At 38.1% G+C, this 21661-nt stretch overlaps 2 protein-coding genes across 6 annotated transcripts in view; one reads left to right on the top strand and one right to left on the bottom strand.

Annotated features, from left to right (window-relative positions):
- MFSD1 (major facilitator superfamily domain containing 1) overlaps nucleotides 1–13664 on the top strand; it is a 35553-nt gene extending 21889 nt beyond the window's left edge. The window contains exons 14-17 of one of the 5 annotated variants that reach the window (XM_073359546.2): nucleotides 379–426; nucleotides 1714–1774; nucleotides 6170–6281; nucleotides 6566–8154. In XM_073359546.2, coding sequence (XP_073215647.1) covers nucleotides 379–426; nucleotides 1714–1774; nucleotides 6170–6281; nucleotides 6566–6625 — 281 coding nt within the window. In that variant the 3' untranslated portion in view covers nucleotides 6626–8154. Of the gene's footprint in view, nucleotides 1–378; nucleotides 427–1713; nucleotides 1775–5083; nucleotides 5201–6169 lie in introns of those variants that run through there. The other 4 variants (XM_073359550.2, XM_073359547.2, XM_073359548.2 and 1 more) reach the window with 4 other exon arrangements.
- A 641-nt stretch (nucleotides 13665–14305) lies between these two features.
- Nucleotides 14306–15313, bottom strand: LOC140916989 (P2Y purinoceptor 3). Its single transcript, XM_073358885.1, has one exon. It carries the CDS (start codon nucleotides 15311–15313, stop codon nucleotides 14306–14308), a length of 1008 nt encoding a protein of 335 aa, XP_073214986.1.
- Nucleotides 15314–21661: the final 6348 nt, after the last annotated feature.

Raw genomic sequence — 21661 nt, 5'->3', positions numbered from 1 at the left:
CATTTACCCTGAAGTGGACTTTATACTGGGTACTGAAGAAATTTTTGAGGGGGAAAATGAGGTCAGATGGTTATTAAGTATAGTCAGAACCTTTGTAAAAGGGGATCTTCAGGGAAAGATTTTTTTTCCATGTTAAGTGACCATTTTCCTGATCTTGCTTAAATGTTCTAGGTGGAGTTTTCAAAGTGTCTAAGTGAGTTAGGAGCATAAGTCAATAGGACATGCTCCTAATTCACTTAGCTGATTTTTAAATCCCAACTTCTGTCAACACTGCTACCTAAAAGATTTGACTGTTGCTTAATTGCATTTCAGGGTAAGAGTTGGTTTTCTTTCCCTCACAGTAACCTTGCTGACTATAACTCTCTTCTGCTTTTCTAGTGTCACTAATAGCTGTAGTCATGCTGTATTTTGTGAATCACCTTACTGGTAAGTGCATGTTTATATTGTCTCTTTACATATTTTCTGTTTGAGTCAGTAATTTTAGTTACAACAATGATCTAAATCTTTCCTCTGTAACTAGTATTACACAGGGTGACGAAGCTGTTCTGGCTCAACTCTGTGGATTAAAAATTTTACCCTCTTAATGGAGGGTAATGGAGACATTTCTAAATCGCCTCAATATAAAAGTTTCCTTTGCCAATTACCATGAAAATTCCCTCAACCTTATCAATATGCTGAATACTCCCAATATCCCAGGGTAAGCCGGGGGTTCCGAACCTATCCTTTGAACTAACTTGAGCACTAGTTTTAACACACCTGGTACTTAATATCGTGAGATCAACCTTAGTAAAGGAATACAGTACAGCTGCACATGGATATCTGATTTGGTCATTTATACTAGGCTTTGAGTAAGACACTGACCATTTCCCTATCCCTGTTTGGAAAAATTTCAGATTGCTTTTGTCGACCTCCTAGTAACTGTTGAAGTGCTATGTGTTCGCATATGTAAAAGTTGCATTGGCTCTTCAGAAAGCAAATTATCTTAGTTCCCCCATGATTGTTTTTGTACATCTAATTGTATTTTCAACATTGGGGTTGGATAACGATGGAGCCAGAGAAAAGCTGCTACATTCAGTCCATTTTATTGCTAATATTGGGTTGTTTCTATCAAGGACATGCTAGCATTTTATCCTGTATACGTGTAAATGCCCCAAGCTTTGTAGGGCTTCCACCACTTTCCTTGGTTTAAAATATTTTTCACTCAAGAAAGCTGTTCCTGATGTTCAGTCTAAAACTTCACTTTTTCTTTACTACATGCTGTTAATCCTAGCTCTATCATCCTAAATTCCTCTCCTTCTTGGGTAATTATCCCTTTAAATTTTTGTTCCTATCATATTATAACTTAGGTGAGGTGATAGCTAAATAGTTAACTTTCTAAAAATCTTTAAGTAATTTCTTCTAGCACTTATCAATGTTCTTCTCTGAACTTAGCTTGTTACTTAGAACTGAATTCACTCTAATAAACTCTAGACCAATTGCTCTTGCTCTGACGTCTATTTATGCAGCCTAGAAATGCATTGACATTTAGGTGCCATATCGAATTGTAGTCTTCTGTCCATTTGCTGTCTTGTCTTATCCCAAGGTCTCTCAATATTATTAATTTCCATATGTATATTGACTTTCATTTTCTCAAGTTAGAGATGTTTCTAGTTGTGTATATCATACAAAGACACATTTCAGAAGGTCCTAAATAAATATAACTTCTGTTTGTAGGAGGTGATCTTAACTGGTCTGCAAAGAAAAGGGAAAAACTGCAAAAGCTAGCTGCGGCTGAGTAAGTATATAAAGCTGAGAATTGATGTCCTTTTAAAAGCTTTATTAACTTGGAAATCTTTTTTTCTTTCTTTCTTTTTTAAACATACACATAGTATATTGCAAAATAAATTGACTACAAAAGTGTGGTTAAGGGGAGATTGTGCCAAAAGTCTAGAATCAGGTATGGCATTGAACTCTCAGGAATGAATGAGGCAAGAATAACTTTTCACAACTTCATTCTGCAAAAAGTTGAAGCCAACTGGAGTTGAAGATGCTCAGTACCTATGAAAAAGAGACCATCTACTGGTAACTGAAGTTGGGTGCCCAGAATTCGCACTGTAGTGCGTGCTGGCGTTCTCCTTTAAAATACACAACTTTTTGCAGTTCTCTATTTGAGAGACAGGGTGGGAATATCTTTTATTGGACCAACTCCTGTTGGTGAAGGACAAGCTTTCAAGTTACATAGAGCTGATCTTCAGTCAAAATTTAGTCTGCTGTGTGGCTCGTGGCTTTCTCCCTCTCTGAATTACGTGCTCCTGCCTCCTCTGATTGAGTAAAGCAAAAGCTGTCTATGTCTACTGCCCAGGCATCATATCTTGCTGGTCCTAACTCTTGAAAACATACCTTTATATTAAAGAAGAAAATAGAGTTCCTTCCAGCTGAATGAAAGTTCTAAGGCCTGACCTCCACTAGGAAATTATCTTTTGTTTAAGTACATTGTTCAGGGATGTGAAAAAACCACCCCTCTGTGTGACCCAGCTAAACTGGCTTAACCCCCAGAGAATGCTTCTGTTGACCTAGCTACTGCCTATTGGGGAGCTAGAGCACCAATGCCACCAGGAGAACCCTTACCATTGGCATAGGTCGTGTTTCTACTGATATGAGTGTAGACAAGCCCAAGTATATTTTAAAAAAACCTATTAGCACTGCTCACTTCTGAACTAAAACTGCTTGCTGGTGACCTTTTTATGTAGGTGTGACTAGCTAAGAAAAGACAAGTAGCATGTTGTTGTTCTATAGTCAGGCTTTTGGGTAATGGCATACTTTTTTAAATTGCCATTGCAAAGTAAAATATAGAGCAGAGTATATCTGGGGCCACTTATGAGTCAAGTAAGACCTGGGTTTAAAATCAGAAGCAAGACAAATGAAGACTCCGTTTTTTTCAAAATAGGATCTTAAAGTTAGGCTTCTAACAGGTGCCTAAATATGGCTTTAGAAGCCTAATAATTTAAGAGTGCTGAGCACTCACAGCTTCCACTACCCTTCAGGTTACTGAAGAGTTGAACTTAAGGGTCCTATTTCTGAAAATCTTGGCTTTTAGTTGTGAATGGGAAGCTATCAAAACATTTCTGTAATTCGTATCCATTCTTATCTAGTGCAATGGATGTTGAAAAGTTTCCTGCTTCTAGTTATTAGAAGAAAAAGTGGGCATAACTGAACACACACGTTTTAAATGTTTGCATGTCCATCAGCTGCTGACTTTGTGCACTCTAGACAGCTTTGGTATCATGCATATAATTGCCTCCTGTCAAGACACAGGGTTTATTTCAAGTTTATTTTGACTGTCATTGACGATCTGAGTTTAATGGAAGGTAACTTCCCTAACTTAAGGATTTAGACCGAAGGTATGTCTACACACAAACAGCTACAGCTGCACTGCAGCAGCAGTGCCATGGTAATGCTTCAGTGAAGACAGTACCGATGCCAATGGGAGACTCTCTCCTGTCAGTGACGGTACTTCAGCTCCCCAAGAGGCGGTAGCTAGGTCGACAGGTGACTTCTCCCATCAACCTAGCACTGTCTACACCACAGGCTTAACTGTATCTCTCAGGGGGTGTGGATTTTTCACACGCTTGAGCAATGTAGTTATATCGACCTAATGTCCTGGTGTAGACTAGGACTTAGTAGAGTGTGACCAAAAGGGCATTAACAACACTACAGTGAAGTTGAACTTTGATGCATAACATAAACTTGTTTAGGATTTTATTCTACAAATGTAGAAATCCAGCATGGCTGGAAAATACAACCCACTTGTAAACTCCCCTGCCTGCCAAAAGAAAAGCTGCCTGCTTTTAGATATTTTTTTCCTAAAAACTTATAATTATGTCCTTCTAAATAGGACATTAGACTAAGACTAAAATCTACTTGAGTTCAATTCCTGGCTCAATCACAGACTTCCTATGTAATCTTGAATAAGTTACTCAATTCCTCAGCTATGAAATGGGGTGGTTAATACTTCCTTGTCTCAGGGGTGTTGTGAGGATAAAATCTAGTAATGACTAAGGTGTTCAGATAATATGGAGATGACTATAGAAGTAGATATAACTGGCTTCAGAGTCCGGCCCTTTTTTGAAGCGGACACTTAAAGGATGGGACAGTTATAAAGCTCTAAGGTCCATTCTTTCCGGGTTTTTTTCCACAGATAATTTATCTTAATTAAACGTTGTGAAATGTATTTAATGTGTTCTGTATTAGTATGTTTTAATGTCATGATAAACTAGTCAACAGAATTCTAAATTAGCTAGGTATTATGACTACTTCATTCAGATAACTTACAAGTGAACCAGATGAATATTTTTATTTGATACTTCTTGTTGTGAACAGTAAAACACCTTTACCCTCTCAATGCTGCTGCTTAGGTATCTAGTTGTATGTTACAGAAATTAACTTACAATAAATTGTCTTCTGCCTGAACTACAATGCTTTTGTTCGTGTAAGTGTTAAAATGTGAAGTGCTAAACTTGCATATGTAATCTGTCTGTAGTGAATTGCAAATAGACACTTTTTTAGTTCTGTAGCAGTGGCTACAGAACTAAATATAGTTTTTCTGTAAAGTGCTAGTATATTTCTGTATGTATTGTCTATATAAAAACACTTTTACAACATCTTACACATGCATGACTTCAAAATGAAATCTCCCAACCAAAACCATCTCTCCCACAGTGGCTGGTGGTAGTGGTGGTTTCATACTGGCATGTGGCAGACTTGGGTTGGGTCTAAGATCCCACTTCAGCAACATAACTTGTTCAAACTTGATGAAAACTTGGTTCCAAAAGATAATGACTAAGATGTGAAGCTGTTTTGGGTGGTAAAGGAGCAGTAGAAGAGGCTATGTAAGGCTCTTGTCAGGATGTGGCACGCATTCCGTCACCAGAAGCAGATACACATTTTTACTTGACTTGCCAATTTTTCTGGTCAATGCAAGATGTGTGCAGTGTTTCCAATATATAATTCAAAAATATAACATTTTGTGTTTGATAAAGCACCCTGAATGTCAGGGTTCCTTGTAGCATGTTTTCAATAATTCTCACTACAATGTTTTTTGCAGAAAAGAAATTTGACTAGCAAATATCATCCAGAAGTGGGGAGCATTTGATCAGCAACTTAACAACTTGAAGAATTATAGTGTATTTAGAGCTCGATGCTTAGCACTGGACAATACAGTTGATTGGAAAACATACTAACATGCCGAGGATTTTACAGTAAACTATTTTACGATGACACGAATGTTTGGTAGCTATTAAAAATTGTTACAAAGCATACATCTTTCTCAGAGCAGTTACACTGTGTTGGGTCATAGCATTTTAAACTGAACTGAAGTTTCACGTAATTGCAAAACGTTTCCTTTTCAACCTGAAGCAAACATTCTTGCAATATAAACTAGATCAAGTGTCTCACTTACAGAAGCAGCACTTTAGTATCTCTTTGGTTGGTGTCAAGAGCTTGTGCCTAATAATGGTTTTAAGCAATTATTTGACTTGTATTTTATGTGCTGAAAAGATCATTGCCTTCCCAAACTTGTTAACAGGTCTCTGTTAATGTGGGTTTTGTCACATTCTTCATGCAAAACCCTATCATATGTAGCAGTAAAACACAGTTCAGTCTTCCAAGACTTTTTTACTCTTTACGGAAAGGGCTTAAGTTGAAAATAAGTGGGAGTGGGGAGCTGTCTCTAACAAGTACTGTATGGTCAAATACTGAATCTTTATTCTGTGATAAAACCAAATCCTGATTGCTATTAACTCTGTAAGACTGCTGAGCAGTCTTTTTAGTACAATTTTTTGTCACTTCTCTTTTTTGTGCTATCATCTTAATATATTTTAAGGGATCAAATCTTGTTTAACTGATAAATGCATAGTCTGAATTTTGTTTAAAATGTGAGTTAGCATGTTGTAACTTTCCAATAAAGTTCTAAATGCTAAATAAAAAAAAAATTGCAGAAAATAGTCTGTTTTTCTTGAATATCAAGTTAGCGTGACTTGCCACATGTTTGTCTCTTAGCTTTTTGTTAACCTGCAGTTTTATACCTGTAAACATTATAAACTGTTTGTTAATTTTACTTCTAGTAACTATCAGATTAACAGAACAGATTCTTGTTTGCACATCTCTTAATTTAATCCATTTTGTTTTACAGAGCAGAAAAACGAGAAAAACTCAGACGTCAAAAGGAAGATGACTTGGTCAAATTACAGCCAAAGAATGACTTTAGTTTAAGGAATAGGTATCTCTCCAAACTAGGAGCTCAGGTATTAGTAGCAAAGCAGTATTTCCCTGCAGATGACAGGGCAATAAAAATAAATAAATAAATAAAAATCTACATCTGATGTGTGTCTTCACCTAGGCAGTATATTGGTTTTTATGAAGGAACTAAATTTATCCCGTAGCTATTAGAAATGAATCTCGCCTACAATTTAAAAAAATAAAAACCAAACTGAAGGGGTAGAATCAATAGTTTTAACTTGAAAGACAGATAAGGTGAAGAATAGTTATCAATAAGATTCATCATTCTTTCAAACTTACTTTTTTGCAGCTGCCTGATAATTACTCTTCCTACTTATCTGCATTGGCACACAGAAGTGTGCTGAAATAGCATCACTCTGCACAAGTTTGTCAAGAGATGGAAGTGCTCTGAAGTTTATGCAGACAGAAACTTGCTCCCACTAGTCAAGAACTACACCTAGAACAAAAGCAGAATAATGCACCATGTTCTATATTTGAATCCTCATGCTGTCATCAGGAACCACCTTACCTTAAAAAACGTAGTGTCAACAAGTGGCTCCTATTGTAATGTGAAACATTAGTTCAGATTTGAAGCATTAGGTGAGGTTTGACTTCTGTGTGCCATACAAAACCAAATATGAAACTTAAAAGCTTTGGGAAACAATAACCTGTTAGCCATTCTACATATTCTTGATGTAGGCATTAGTCTGGTCAGACTACATTTTTATGGTGGACATCCTTGTTAACTTCCTGCAGTAACTCAGTTTTACTTTCTTTCTTTATGGAAAATGTAACAATAGAAATGACTGCCTTTTTAAATTCTGTCAAATCGAGATTTTATTTTTTTTACAAAAACTTGGCTGTTTCATTTAAAAAAACCAAACACAGTATATTCATTAAAGCTAGACTTGGAAGTTGCACTAGTACATGGTAATGGTGTTAATCAAAGCTGAGCTATTTTCCTGTGGAAATGACACTTGATACAGTTTTTATAACTATCAAATCGTTAACTGTAATATATAACTTTCAATCAGTGTAATATTTATACAAATATAGTGTGGAGTATCTACTAGTTTTAAATGTTATCTGCGATAAGAAGAATGGCTTTAGGACCAACTTTATCCCAAAGATGTGTGGGCTCCCATGCTTGCAATGTAAGCAGAACTGGACCCTAAAATCTCATACAACATGTATATTTCTTACTAAGTGGATAGTAGAAAACTGAAAAAGTAGACTAATTTTGACTGAATTTTCAGTCTTTTAAAGTGTGGTCTTAATCTGAGCTAAATTATTATACTCTGACCTTTTATTGCTTAAAATTTATCTTAACTGCACAGGAAAGCCAGTATTTTTTTCAAATAGGTTGTTACCCTAACAGTTATATTAATTGAATACATCAGAAATAACTTGAGGAATGTTGACACTTCTATCTGGAACTTGTGGTTCTATTAAGAATTTTGTATATGCAAATGTACTTTTTTTTGGAAGTGAGTTACTTTTCTATGACTTGTTCAGTATTCTACAAACTTTATCAAAGATAGTATTCTGAATTGCGTAGAACTGCCATAGTCTGGCCTCATGAAATCCATCCAGGAAGATTAGTACAAAACGTGGTACTTTTATGTATTACTGTTGAAGATTGCATTTACACATGGTAGTGCTAAACCTTTTTTTTTTTTTTTACTGTGCTGCATTTAGGAAGAAAGCAGCATAAACTATCTGTGGATGGATTATGTACAGTTGATTTGCTTATAAGCTTATAGATGCTGATCTTTTTTTAGTAAATAAAACTAAATGGATAAGGCCCCTTGGCTCTTTGTGTTTAATGCTTAATTGCTTTTTAAGCAGTGTTGTATAGTGTTTAGTGCACATGACTGCTGTGTTTTGGGGAGGGAGGGCTTCAGGGCAGGATAACTTGAGGAAACTTCTCCAGAGGAAGTGGAGTTCTGCAGTTGGTAGTCAAGGAGGGTAGAACTGTGTTCTCCCTCTAAAGAAGGAAGCAAGGTATTCTTGTTTTGACCCTGCCCCCCCCTCCCCCTCCCCCCCCCACCGATCTCATGGCTCTCTGCTATCCATGGCAGTACTGTACAGGTAGAGCATGGGCCAAGAAATAATTTCACAACTGACATGGTAATCTGTACAAATGTGTATGTTAATATTGGCATCCTGTCCACATTCCCTGTGGTCTTAAACGTTTGCTGTATTTAAATGGGTGAACAGATTAGTATGCAGAGGCCTTACTCCTCATGGGGTATGTCTACAGTGCAATCAGGTGTGAGTGCAGCTAGGGTAAGCACACCCATGTTAGCTATTATCTAGGCTAAAAATAATGAAATAGCATCTTAATAAAATGTTAAAAGGATGTTTAATGCTGTGCTTGTCATGGTACTAAGCAGGCTGAGGTCTCTATACTAAACCCCGAACAGTGTTTACCACTGTTGAATGAGGGGGACAGAGAAGCAATATGCACTAATGCTCCATAATAAAGTGATATAGAAAGGTCAGAAAAAGCCATTGAACTGAGAACAGAAATAGGAAAGCTGGAGTTTTGAGTTGAGGCAACATTACCTAGTGCATGAGAGCACTCTAATGGTATGTCCACACAACAATCAAAGGTATGACTGCACCTTAGGTCAGCACACCTGTGCTAGCTTTAATCTAATGAGCATAACAGTTAAGACCCAGTGGCCTGGGCTTCAGCACAGGCTAGCAATGTGACTGGTAAGATTGAGTACTGTGCCTACATTTTTCAGCATTGAGGTTACAAGTTAGAGTGATGATCAGAGACAAACTGCATTCACTCTAAAAGAAAAGGAGTACTTGTGGCACCTTAGAGACTAACCAATTTATCTGAGCATAAGCTTTCGTGAGCTACAGCTCACTTCACCACTGAATGCATTCAGTGCAATCTTACCAGCCACTTTGAGACCAGAGACATTCTGTTTGACTCTAGGGCATTGCACTTTGCTGCTCTTCTGGTCAAAGGCTTACAGCAGTGTTGCAGACTAAGCCAAACTCATAAGAGGGATTGCAAAGAAGAAATAAACTGGGGAAGGAAGAGGACAGTGGGTGGTGTGCCAGTCTGACATCCCAGTTGGTGTTCAGGATTGAGCTGATGGAGGTGGTGATGGGACCTGTGTCCCTCTGGTCTGGGCGGGATCTCTCTCACCCAGGATGGAGAAAGGTGGTGGTGGTGGTAACAGCGATGATGGTGAAGCTTACTCCTTCCCTGTTTTTCAGTCAGCCAGTGTAGCAGTACCCTGCTTTGTCCCTCCAAAGTCTCTTTGAGGACCCCAGAAAGACAAGGTATGCAGCCCATCACAAACTACTCACATTTTTTGTCCAACAATTAGGCCTTCCTTGTTTACCAGGCATGATCTTAACACAGTCCTTGAAATTATATCCATAGACCTTTTCATTTGGACTAATTCAGTCTTTCCATCTTTTTTGAGTCTTGTCCCATGAACATTTGTTATAGGTTATTGTGACATCTCATTCACATTCACTCACTTTTTACAGCTGAGTTCACAATTAGGCTAATTTTTAGGACCAATTATCACAACACACCTCACATGCTGGCCGGAGCACGAGTGCTTCAACCTTTCGTATGTGCTTGTTCCAGTTACAATTTGATGTCTTTGTCAGCAGAGGCTTTCATATTCCCTCTCTCAAGGTGGGTATAGTCCGGCAGCTGCAACAAATGAATGGGCTATGGCCCTTCGCCACTGAGGTGACTGTAGTGATTCTTCAAGTGCTGTTGGGGTGTACTTTGGCAGCATTTGTATCTATATAGTTTAAAATTCCTTGGAATGATTTGTTTCTTTTCATTGGAGGCGGGGGATCAGGGGACTGTTGTGATCATCTAGTCTAACCTCTGGTATAAACCAGCCAGAGGACTTTCCCGAATTACTTCCTGTTTGAACTAGAGCTGAAAGGTTCTGTATAAATGAAAACAGTTGTACGTATTTGCTTTAGATTTTGTTCTCTTAAGAACAAAGGCTATGCCGGTAGCATGTAACTGTTCACAGAAATTTTTTACATGTACTAAGGCTTTTTAGTACCTGGACTTCCCTCAGAGCTGCAGTGCTGCACTAGAAGAGGTATTATCAGTGAAGAGGCACACTCGTTTACAATGCCTATGCAAGGCTGTATAGAAGAGCTAACATGGGAAAGAAATAACTTACTAAATGCACGTTTTACAATGTTGTTTACTATTTCCCCAAACAGTCTTTGTTGCTATTGCATAATGCAAGTTTAATTCAAACAAAACAACTGGTGAGCCACAATTTCTAATATAAGTGTTATAAAAGTCTCCTCTCCTACTTCTTTTCTTCTTCTTAGAACAGGTCAGATTGTGCAGCTCTTTCCTATTACTCCTGCTGTCCCACCTGATTTTTCTAGGTGCAACTCTTCCTCCCTTTTTGATAAAAGGGGCCCTACTTCCCACTGTGGGATGTTCTGTTGTCCTTTCTTCCTCAGTTGCTTTTATCATTAGATACAGATACCGGTGAGAATATTGCCATAGCCTCTTATCTGATTTCTAAGTAGTTTACAAATATTTACAAATTAAATGTCTTCACCACTAGGAGATAGCGGAATACTACTCCCTATGTTACAGATGTGTAAGCAAACTTGTGTGCCAAGTTGGGAGGAATTTTCAGATTTGCTGAGTTCCAGTTCTCTCTGTGCTCATCTCTAAACTTTGGTAATATTACTAACCATAATCCAACTGAGACTATATGCTGTACTCCATTGGGTGGGATAAGAGTGTCAATGCATGACAAAGGCCAATCCCAGGTTTTACTGAATATTTTATATAGTGTATCGTGTAAACAACATTTTAAAAATCAATGTCCGACATGATTAGACTAATATTCTGTCAATATTTAAACATAGTATATTTCTAAAATATGAAAACCATTTCAAACATTCAAATAATATTGAGTACCTGGCTCCCTGGGAAAGTTGGGAAATTAAACCTCAGCCTGGCAGGCTAATCTGCCCTTATCTTGTATTTTTCTCGAGTGTTTCAGATTTTGTGGTGCTCTCCAGGTAGAAGAGTCTGCCAGCAGTTATATATAACATTGGTCAGTAAGGATAGTGCTGTCTGAGGGTAAAGAGAGTGCTACTGAAAATGCTTGCCATTCGCTGAGAATTAGAAGCCTTTATTCACAATAGGAAAAACAGTGAAGACTTCTTCACATTTAACCCTGTACTTTAGCCTTGAAGTGTGCCTCTAGCAGTAAGAATCTATTTCAACTGCCAGGCCCCTTCAATCATTGGCCTCTATGGAAAATGCCAAGAGTGGTGATTTTGTTTGATAGCGACACCATCTACCAGGAGCTGGACTGAGACCAACTCACTTGAACCACTAAATGGCTGTCAGATAGTGGTAACTCCAGGCAGCTTCCAACCTGGGCTCAATTTGAACAAACATATTGGAGATTAAAGGCTCTATATCCAGGATGACCAGATGGCAAATGTGAAGAATTGGGACTGGGGTGGGGGGTAATTAGTGCCTATATAAGAAAAAGCCCCAAATATCGGGACTGTCCCTATAAAATTGGGACATCTGGTCACCCTATCCATATCCCATTCCTGATCCTGAGTCATTCAGTTACTAAACACTGGAGAAAAAGAAATAGTAACATCTTTAAGTATTTACTTATTCAATAGCTCAATCCAGACACTAATAGTCTAATGTAGTTGGTCTCCTAATTACAGGACACCCCTTGATCTTCACTTCCAATTCCATGAGGAATGTAAGAATGCATACAATTCCCCCAGAGAGTTCTTCTCCAAGTAGGCACACTTCAAAAGCTGTTTATTGGATAGGTGTTTTGGTAAATGTTGGGGGAGGGGTGTTGATAGAGAAGAGGATATGGAAAGGAGCTTTTTTTAGTAGTTGACTCACTGGTTGAATAACTTGCTCAAATGAAATGTTTGTTTCAGTTCTGCTGGCCGTATTATTCTCTTTTAACATTGGGTCAGGTGAATAGGTGTCTTATTTTTAAAAATTACTTAAGTCTAAACTAGGGGAAACTACAAATAATGTTAAAATTCAAACTGATGATAGCCTTGTGTAACTGTTGTTCTCTGTCTGGTGGGACACTTTCTGTTCCATAATGCATGTGCTGTTTTGAGTCAAACATACAATTAGGAGTTGTATCTGTTGTGGGATGAAAAGTCTCTCATGAGATATGGAATGTCATATGTTATGGGTGCTACTGGCTAATGAAATCTTACTGCAATATGCCTATTTGGTTTCTCTCCCATCTGTGATGGACAAACAGGATGTTGGGCTGAGGGCACTGTACAAGCTTATCACTGTTTTTATTTCCCACTAAGGATCCCTATAAGGGTTTCATCATACCAGGCACTGTCCAAATGAATAAAATATCACTGTCCCAGAGAGCTCACAATCTAACTTTTAGCCAAGCTTCAAGCTTTTTTTGGTGACTTGGTTATTGCCTAGAGCTGTCTTTGCAATGGGGCATTGAAGAGTTTGGAAACAAGACTTTAATTGCTGCATGTGCTGTACAGTGTATGTCACTAACTTGCAATTATAAGCAACTTCAATATATAAAATGTGTTCATATTTGTAATTTTCTCTTTTTAGAGACAACTTTTCAGGGACAACATCCAACTGGAAATAGATCAACAATCTCTGCCCGAGACATTGGCCAGATTTTTGGCCTAATATAATCAAATCCATGGTGTTTTATAGAGCAGTGAGTCTCAACATTTTCCAGACTACTGTAGCCCTTTCAGGAGTCTGATTTGTCTTGTGTACACCAAGTTTCACCTCACCTAAAAACTACTTGTTTACAAAATCAGACAAAAATTTAAAACTATCACAGTATATGGTTACTGAAAAATTGCTTGCTTTCTCATTTTATCTGTATTAAATTTTAGTTTGTACTGATGGCACTAGGTTTTTTATGTAGCCTGTTGTAAAACTAGGCAAATATCTAAATGACTTGATGTACCCCTTGGAAAACCTCTGTGTACTTCCCGGGGGTATGCATACCCCTTGTTGAGAACCACTGCTGTAGAGCTTCTGTGCTTTCTGCCTAGTCATCCAACTATGTGACTTTTTTTTAAGTCAGTAGCACTCCAGTGGCTGCTGGAATTTTTTTTTTTAAAGGCAAACAATTGCTCTTACAGAACTGTAGTAATGTAGGGCTGGAAGGGACCTCAAGAGGTCATCTACTCTTCTCCCCCTCGCCCCCAACGTGCTGAAGCAGGATCCAAGTATAATTAGATCATCCCTGACCGGTGTTTATCTGAGCTGTTCTTAAAAATTCCAGTGACAGAGTTTCCACAGCCTCCCTACATAATCTGTTCTGGTACTTAACTATCCTATAGTGCTTTTCATCTCAAAACTCTTGTGTATCAAGATTCTAATGAAAGAACATTGAAAAAATTAAAATGTTAAATAATGAAAATCTACTAGATGAGCCAGAATCTTCTCTGAAAAGATGGCCATTCTCACTCTGTAGTAGTAGGTCCAATCACTGAAACAGCAACAGGAATTCCTGAAAATGGCTTTGGAAATGTAGTGTATATTAAGAAGCTTTAAAATTATATGAACTGCTACGTGACAAATGACTGGAAGTTCTACCACCTCTCGACTTCAATGTGAGTCTTTCTCAGCTATACTTATTCCTCTCCATATGTGTGTATAGTTTCCCTTTCCGTTGAGAAAAGAATAGTGAGTAGTGGAGAGCTGGGGTTTGTTTCTTTTTGGAGGAGGTGCAGTTTAGTTTTATTTCTCAACTGCTGCTGCTGTTGCTTGACATGAAATGCTAACAACTTGCCTTCTGGTCCTTCGTAAAATATTTAGTCTTCACTCCTAGCCTCTCTTTACCAAAGCTTGTCTCAGCATTAGGGGAATTGCCATTATATGGTATCTCTTTTATCAGTGCAGGTGAGTCTTTTACAACTCCTCTGAAAGGCATGCATGCAGTAATTTTAACTGCTACGGTCTCTCTTCATTGGAATAAATCTGCCATGAAGGGAAGTTCTCAGAGATCACTTTCCTTAGGCTTCATTCCACAGCAAGGGGAGGAGTCCCCCTGGGTGCCACTGACTCCTTACCCTTCACTGTAGGCCTAGGAAGGGGATCCACTTTATGCAGTCTCCGTTCCAGAATCTGTTTGACTGTGTTGATTTGGCCAGAAAGAAAATACAATGGTGGGGAAAAGCAACTGTTAAGCGTGCTCCAAATCTTGTAAAATAGGGTAGCTCCTTGTAAGAGATGGCAGTCAGCTTTCCAATGGACCCGGACGTAAAGGTAGATGGTATGAGTGATATGGAAAGGAACTAAGCAAACTGCAAAAAGCCCACAGACTAGTAGGATGGTCCAGATTGATTTAGCCTGGCCAGCGCTGCTTGTGAGGATGGTATTACCAGTGCTTTGAATCAAGCTTCTGATGATCAAACAGTAGCAGATTAAGATGATAAGAAAAGGACAGAGGAAACCAGACATGGTTAGAACCACACCATAGAGGTAATAGTTGCTGAAATTATCAGGGCTAGTCAGATCATAGCAGACTGTACGGTTATTGATGAAGCCAGTGCGAGCATAGATCAAGCTGGGCAAGAGTTGGAGTACCAGTATATAGCAGTGCCAATGACAGCTAGTCTTGGTCTTATAAGCCAGTGACCGGATGGGGTAGCAAATCCCCAGAAAGCGGTGAACACTTATGCAAGTCAGCAGCAAGATGCTGCCATACAGATAGTTGTAAAATAAGAAACGTACCATTTTGCAGAGCAGCTCTCCAAAGAGCCAGATGTCCTCCATGGCATAATTGATGATGAGCAGGGGCAGAGAGAAAATGTAGAGCAGATCAGCCCCAGCCAGGTTCACCAGGTAGATAGTGGTGCACGTCCATTCCTTGGTGTGGCAGCAGCCCAGCCACAGCATAGCACCATTTAGGAGAAGCCCCAGCACAAACACAACGCTGTATGCAAAGGGGAGTAAGATGTGCTTATAGCTCCCTTCTAGGGGGCACAGGACTTCTTCCGATGCATTATTCACTGTTTTGTTCAGCATCTTCCTGGTGGATGCAGCCTCAGTCACCAGTCACTGCTTTACTGCGGCTTTAAAGCCACGTCCTTCCCCTGCCAGAAACAGAAACAAGCGTACACAATCACAATTGCTATCCTTGTCTCTTGCCCTCTCAGAACCGCCTCGGAGTCTTCATTACTGTTTGTAAAGTGCCCAGAATATGTAAGAAGCTATGGAAATTATACATATTCTCTTTATTACTTGAGTTCAAAGTAAGCAGCAACTGCTGCAAAATAAGCTTGCAAGTCACAAGCAGACACTACTAGTATTTGGTCAAGACAATTAAATAAAACTTGCAACAAATCTAGACATTGAAACAACAAGCAAACATTGAAGAAAGGGGCTTCTTTTTGGACCTTGCGCATGAGTTGAGGATCTACTTACAAGCACCTCTGCTGCTCAGAGTCCATGTAGTATAGTCAGCTACAGTGCTAGTCACAAAACTCTTCTGATGGCAAGAGGAGTCCTTTTCTTTGTGTAGAGATGGGAATTCTTTACACAGCTAACTATGCTGAAGGCATACTCGGGACTGGAGTGCACCCAGGTGGTGTTGATATCTGGTGACTCTGCCCTGCTGCAATACATTACAATGGAACTGTTACAGGGGAAGCACAGATTTTGCATAGAGTGCTGTTTGCAATTTCTGATTTGTGTTTGGTTTAGTATTATAGGTAGTTTATTTGAAATAGGAGGCAAATTTTCAGCCTAACCATAACAACAGCTTGACATAGAAAGAAAACCATGCTGATTGATAGCCACAGGTGGAAGTGGTTACTAATGTAGAAATAGATCCAAAGAGCTGAGGGATGGATAGGGTTTCATTATGGTTTGGAAATATATGTTCTGATACCAAAAGGTCGGAAAGAGACTTATTCCTACTTTCCAGTTTCTTCATGGTCACTCTTCTTTGAAAATATTCAAGATTAATTAGGAAAATTAAGAAAACCTATAATGTTTTAGACCCAATTTAGCATTAGCTGTGGAATATCATAAAACAGCAAAAATTTCAATGATCCAGGAAACATGCATACCATCCTCATTATTTGAAACTGATCTAAAGCAGAGAGATGATAAAAATGACATATTATCTTTTAGTTCCTCAAAAGTTTAGGATAAAGCTCATTCAGTTTCCAGTACTGATCAGCAAGGCCAAAATTATCCTTCTCCTTGCAGTGGTAGTTGCGTTTCAATGCATGAACGGTATGGTTTGTTGTGAGTGTGCACAATGGACACTACATGTGATATACACTAATTCTGTAAGTCTGGGATGGTGGTTTTGGGGGGCTGAATGTTCCATAGAGGTCCTGGCACTCCACAGGGCTCAGCAAAGGGACACATTTAAACTCTGCAGGTATTTGTATTAGCGCTGTGCTAAATGCAGCACTTTCACTTGAAAGTTTTGTGCAACCATTTTATATGATTTCAGTGTGTGTGTGTTTTATCCTAGATATTGTCAAAACATCTACAGATCCATTTTCTTGTCATTGCCAGCTGAGCCATACAATCCTTTTATCAAATGTAGAGTAGGAACCTTAGGGTTAGGGTCCTTAGATTTTACTCTCTGTCATTAAAAATCTTACCTAGTCTGTTATCTAAGCTCTGTGTTTACACAAGGAACACAATCATTTTGGGGTATAACCGTTATCAAAACTGTGTAAGCAATTACTGGCACAATGGCAACATCTTTTAGTTGTGTGTTTGTACAGCTAATAGCACAATGGAGTCCTTCTCCAGGACTGGACTCAGAAGAGCTACCACAATACAAACAATAATAATCTACCTCCCTGACGTCCCAGACAAACACATTGTCCCCTTCCACTCAGTTCAAATTATAGCCACCAAGGCATCTTCCTTCCCCATTCATGTGATCATGTTGCTCCCTTCTTTGAATCCCTCTACTAGATCCTCATCTGCTATAGTATCAAATTTAAGTTTCTTGTCACCACCTTCAAAATTCTATATAACTCTGCCCCTTCCTACTTCTACTTCCTTAGTGAGCTTCAAGTTGCCCCCGTATGCCTTCCACTCTGCTAGTGTTCTATTCGTGCCCTCTTTTGCCTATTTGTCAGCTTCTCACTCTGTCTCCTCTGAGCACTATTCTATGCATCATATTGACCTCCGTAAGCTCATCTGCAAAGCACCATCCTGTACCTATTCAAATCCCTCTTAATGAATCACTTCTGCCATCTGCCCACAGCAAACTTAGCCAACTTAAATAAGAAGTCCCTCTTTGTTGCTCCTTTTCCCCTAACTTCTCTCTGCCTGTTTGACTGTCCTTAGACTGTAAATCCTCAAGGTAGGGACTGCTCTCTTGAATGGCTAGAAAGTAGCTAGTACATAATAGGTGCAACCATGTGTAATAATATAAATGTGTCTTTGGTTGTTAATTTTTAGATACCAAAATAATAACTTGCCAATAAAGATGTTACAATATTTGCTTTAAGACTGGCATTGTTACTTTGTTCCACTCAACACCGTAATAAGGAGATGGTAGCACAATGAATAGAGTATTGGAAATCAATAATTTACTTTTCAGCTTTTGAGATATGTACTGAGTCTTCTCTAACTTGTTTTCTTTAATCTAAGTGACAAAATGTGTTTACAACCTCAACTTTCATTTCTCAGGCCAACATTTTCCTCTGATCACTTCCACTATTCTATCCACTGAGACATAATTTTGAATGATAAAGAATTCCCCTGCTACTATCCCTAACATAAAATATAAACAGACCAGTAATTAGACATATGATATAACAGATGGAGTTTGCCCATTTCATAAGGCAGTTGAGACTGAGTCTGGTTCTAGACTAGCAGATTTAATTATAATGGAAGATCTCAGAGAGACAGGTTATTCTAGTGTATACCAATGTGTTCTATGACTTACCAGCCACTGGATGTCACTGATGGCCCATTAATATACAGAAAATAGTTTTTCTGCATTAATGACAGAATTCTTACTGGAATCTATAACAATAGTTACATTTTCTAAAGCTGTAGTTGCTGCAATGGATAAAGGCTCCATGCACTTAAACAGTGTAATTTTTTTTACATGTTATCAGAAGTGTGGTCCTGAAGTCTCAATATTAGCACCAATAATATTCAACAGCTGTAGGTTTTTAATTCTTCTGATGCAAAGAAAAGCAGGGGGGGACAATAAACCAACCAAACTTCTTCTAGCTGCTTCTGAGCTTGTTTTGTCAATTAGTAGTTTAGTGGTGTGAAAATTTAAATAGGTTCTGACTGTAATTTCCAGGCCCAGGACACAGGCTTGAAAGTTAGACGGCTCCAGAAATAATTACAACTGACTCACTTCAATAAAGCAGAAAGATGCATGTAAAATACAATACTTGCTATTAATCATGTTGCATATAAAATATTTTCTAACTTCTCATTTACTATTTACTGTCTCATTCTACTTCACTAAAAATACCCAGCTAAGGGACAATGAATGATACCAAAGAACTCCTGGGAATGGTTTGATCTCTTTTAGAATGAATAGCAGTGTTTCCTACTGCTTTCTGTTTCACTGTCAATTTTGTTAATAGTGTTGCTTCATAGCGGGAGATTGTGTTCAGGCCTGTACTGAACTTCATGTTCAATAAGGTATTAGAGCTGTTGATTAATCGCAGTTAACTTAAGCGATTAACTCTCAAAATTAATTGCACAGATAAGCAATAGAATACAAATGGAAATTTATTAAATATTTTGATGTTTTTCTACATTTGTAAATATTCATTTTCAATTACAACACAGAATAAAAAGTACAGTGCTTCCTTTATATTTATTTTTATTACAAATATTTGCAGTGTAAAAATGATAAAAGAAATGGTATTTTTCAGTTCACCTCATACAAGTACTGTAGTGCAATCTCTTTATCATGAAAGCGCAACTTACAAATGTAGATTTTTTTTAGTTACATAACTGCACTCAAAAATAAAACAAATATAAAACTTCAGAGTCTACAAGTCCACTCAGGCAGCCTTATAAACAAGAAAACCTCACTATATCATCCTTGCGTAGAAGCTGGCTGATGTTACTGAACGCGTGGCTGGTATAAACAAGGGAAAAAATCATTGAAAATTCCCATGTAAATATTGTTAGCGACATTCATTTATGTGGTTTTCTCCTAATGTACAGACCCATCCTGGTACCAGTAGATACTTAAAAACTCCCACAGGCTTCATTCAGCAGGGACTTTATTTGCAAAATGATAGCAGGAAGCAGCCCTTCCAAATCTGGAATGAAAATAAGTTTGGACCAGATCCTGTAGCTATTCTACACATGGGACTCTCACTGAAGTCAGTAGGAGTTGTGGTAGGGAGCATTCCACAGAATGCAGGACCTTTTGTCATCAATCCTGACAGGTTTACATGTGCAATACTTGCAAATATGCCCCTGAACTTGGAAGGATTCAAAAGCACCAAATATTTTTGAGATAATAGACTAAGTGTTTACTTTCACTTAAAAGATTTGATCCTGCAGATAACAGTTGTGAGATTAACATTTAGCCATCAGCAGGGCAGGTGAGCATGGGGCTTAATTACTTCCCCTTACTGGATCATGTGTAAGAGTAGGGGAGCAGGCTGGCAATAACACTGTGCTTTGCATACATCAGGAGGCATTGACTACTTGGCTGTGTTTCTTAAAACTTCTTTCAGCTGCTGGTGGGATTGAGTCCAAATTGTTGAATGATGACATGTAACTATTAAGGGCCCACACCAGTGAAGTCAGTGAGCAGGACTGTAAATCAGTGGCTGCTGAGGGCACTTACAACTTATCAGATCAGCCTCTACAACCTTCCCCAACCTTTTCCTAAATGGAATTATCAGTTTGGTAAGTGATTCTTGTTTGTCTGAAAACCCCTGAGTTATGTTTATTTTTGGGGCAAGCAGAAATGTACTATATGAACTGATGATAGTATTGCTAATCAAATATTGAACATGTGTTCATTGAAACAAACTGAAGTACATAAAAAGTAAGTGCTATTGGTACCATTTGTTAAGAGTATATTACATAAAGGTGTCCTCTATTTCTTTACAGCTGTGAAGAGACAGTATGGTCTTTCACAATAACGTAAATTAAATGAATCCATCCCATGGGCATAGATGCATTAACACTGAAATACAGAAGATGTGAAAGGTCTTTTCCAAGTTGTCTTTAAATTTAGAGTTTATCAAGGCAATAATTTAAACTTTCTGCTACTTAAACTGAACAGTGTTTTTGCCCTTTAGCTTGAGATTAACTGTAAATTTTCACTTTCAGTGTAGCGCCAATAGAAATTTATATTAAGTAAAGGAGGGCTGAAAAAGAGCATATTTCCAGTCTTTATAAGCAAGAATTAGTGAGAATAGGTTTTGATGTCATGATCTGTGAAACCTGTCAGAAATGATATATTTGAGAGGCAGAGTGAAATATGAAGAAAAGACATGGGATTGTAGAGTTTTTAATTTAAATACAAGGCTTATACTTTTGATTTATTGATTTATTTTTATGCCAATAAATTCTGACAAACACACTGACCTATTCATATTATTTTAAAGGTGACTACAGAAAAAAATTTCATTGTTAGTACAGATATGTTATGCTCTGTTTCATTGAAGGAACCCTCTTGAAAATTTGGTCAAAAGTTAACCTCTTTCTTCCCACCCACTGTGAATGTATTTTTAAGGAATTTCACAATATTCAAAATGAACAACAGAGGTGATCTTTTCTTGGCTGTGAGCCATATATCCTAAAGTTGTCAAAGGATTTTAAGTGTTATAGCATACCATGAATAGGCTAGCTCATCATAAAACTAATTGTCAGGCAAAAGTTTTCATTAAAGTGGTTCAGGTTGAGACACCATATTAGTAACATATGGGTAAATATTCCACGAATGTTATAGGAAGCCACCCCCCCCCATCCAAAACCCCACAGCTATTAAAAACCAGGATATTTGAAGTTAACTTAACTTTCAAGAAACCCAAACATTTGACTGTGTTCAGGATTCATAATTAAGGAATCTTATCTCTTCTAACTCTGCCCTTTTAGTAATTCCAACTTCCTTATTTCGTAACGTACGTTTTTGTTTCAAGAGCTTTTTGCCAAGCTTGTGAGGGCCTTTTATTCAACTCAACAGCATTTCTGTGTTTGTCTGTCTGTGTTTACGTAACATAACTTTTGAACATTGAATCTGATCAATTCCAAAATTTCAGGAAATGTTCTGCACATCAATGTCCATACCCCTATTGATTTTGGGGAAAATTTGGAAAACGGAAAGAGGGGAAAATGGGAGACATATGAAGCCTCATTCAGCTGTTTAGAACAGCCACAACTTCATGCTCCTCTGCACTT

This window comes from Lepidochelys kempii, chromosome 9, assembly GCF_965140285.1.
Source record: "Lepidochelys kempii isolate rLepKem1 chromosome 9, rLepKem1.hap1, whole genome shotgun sequence".
NCBI lineage: Eukaryota > Metazoa > Chordata > Testudines > Cheloniidae > Lepidochelys > Lepidochelys kempii.
Note: the sequence above shows the minus strand (reverse complement) of the source record. Positions and strands in the feature narration are given on the sequence as shown.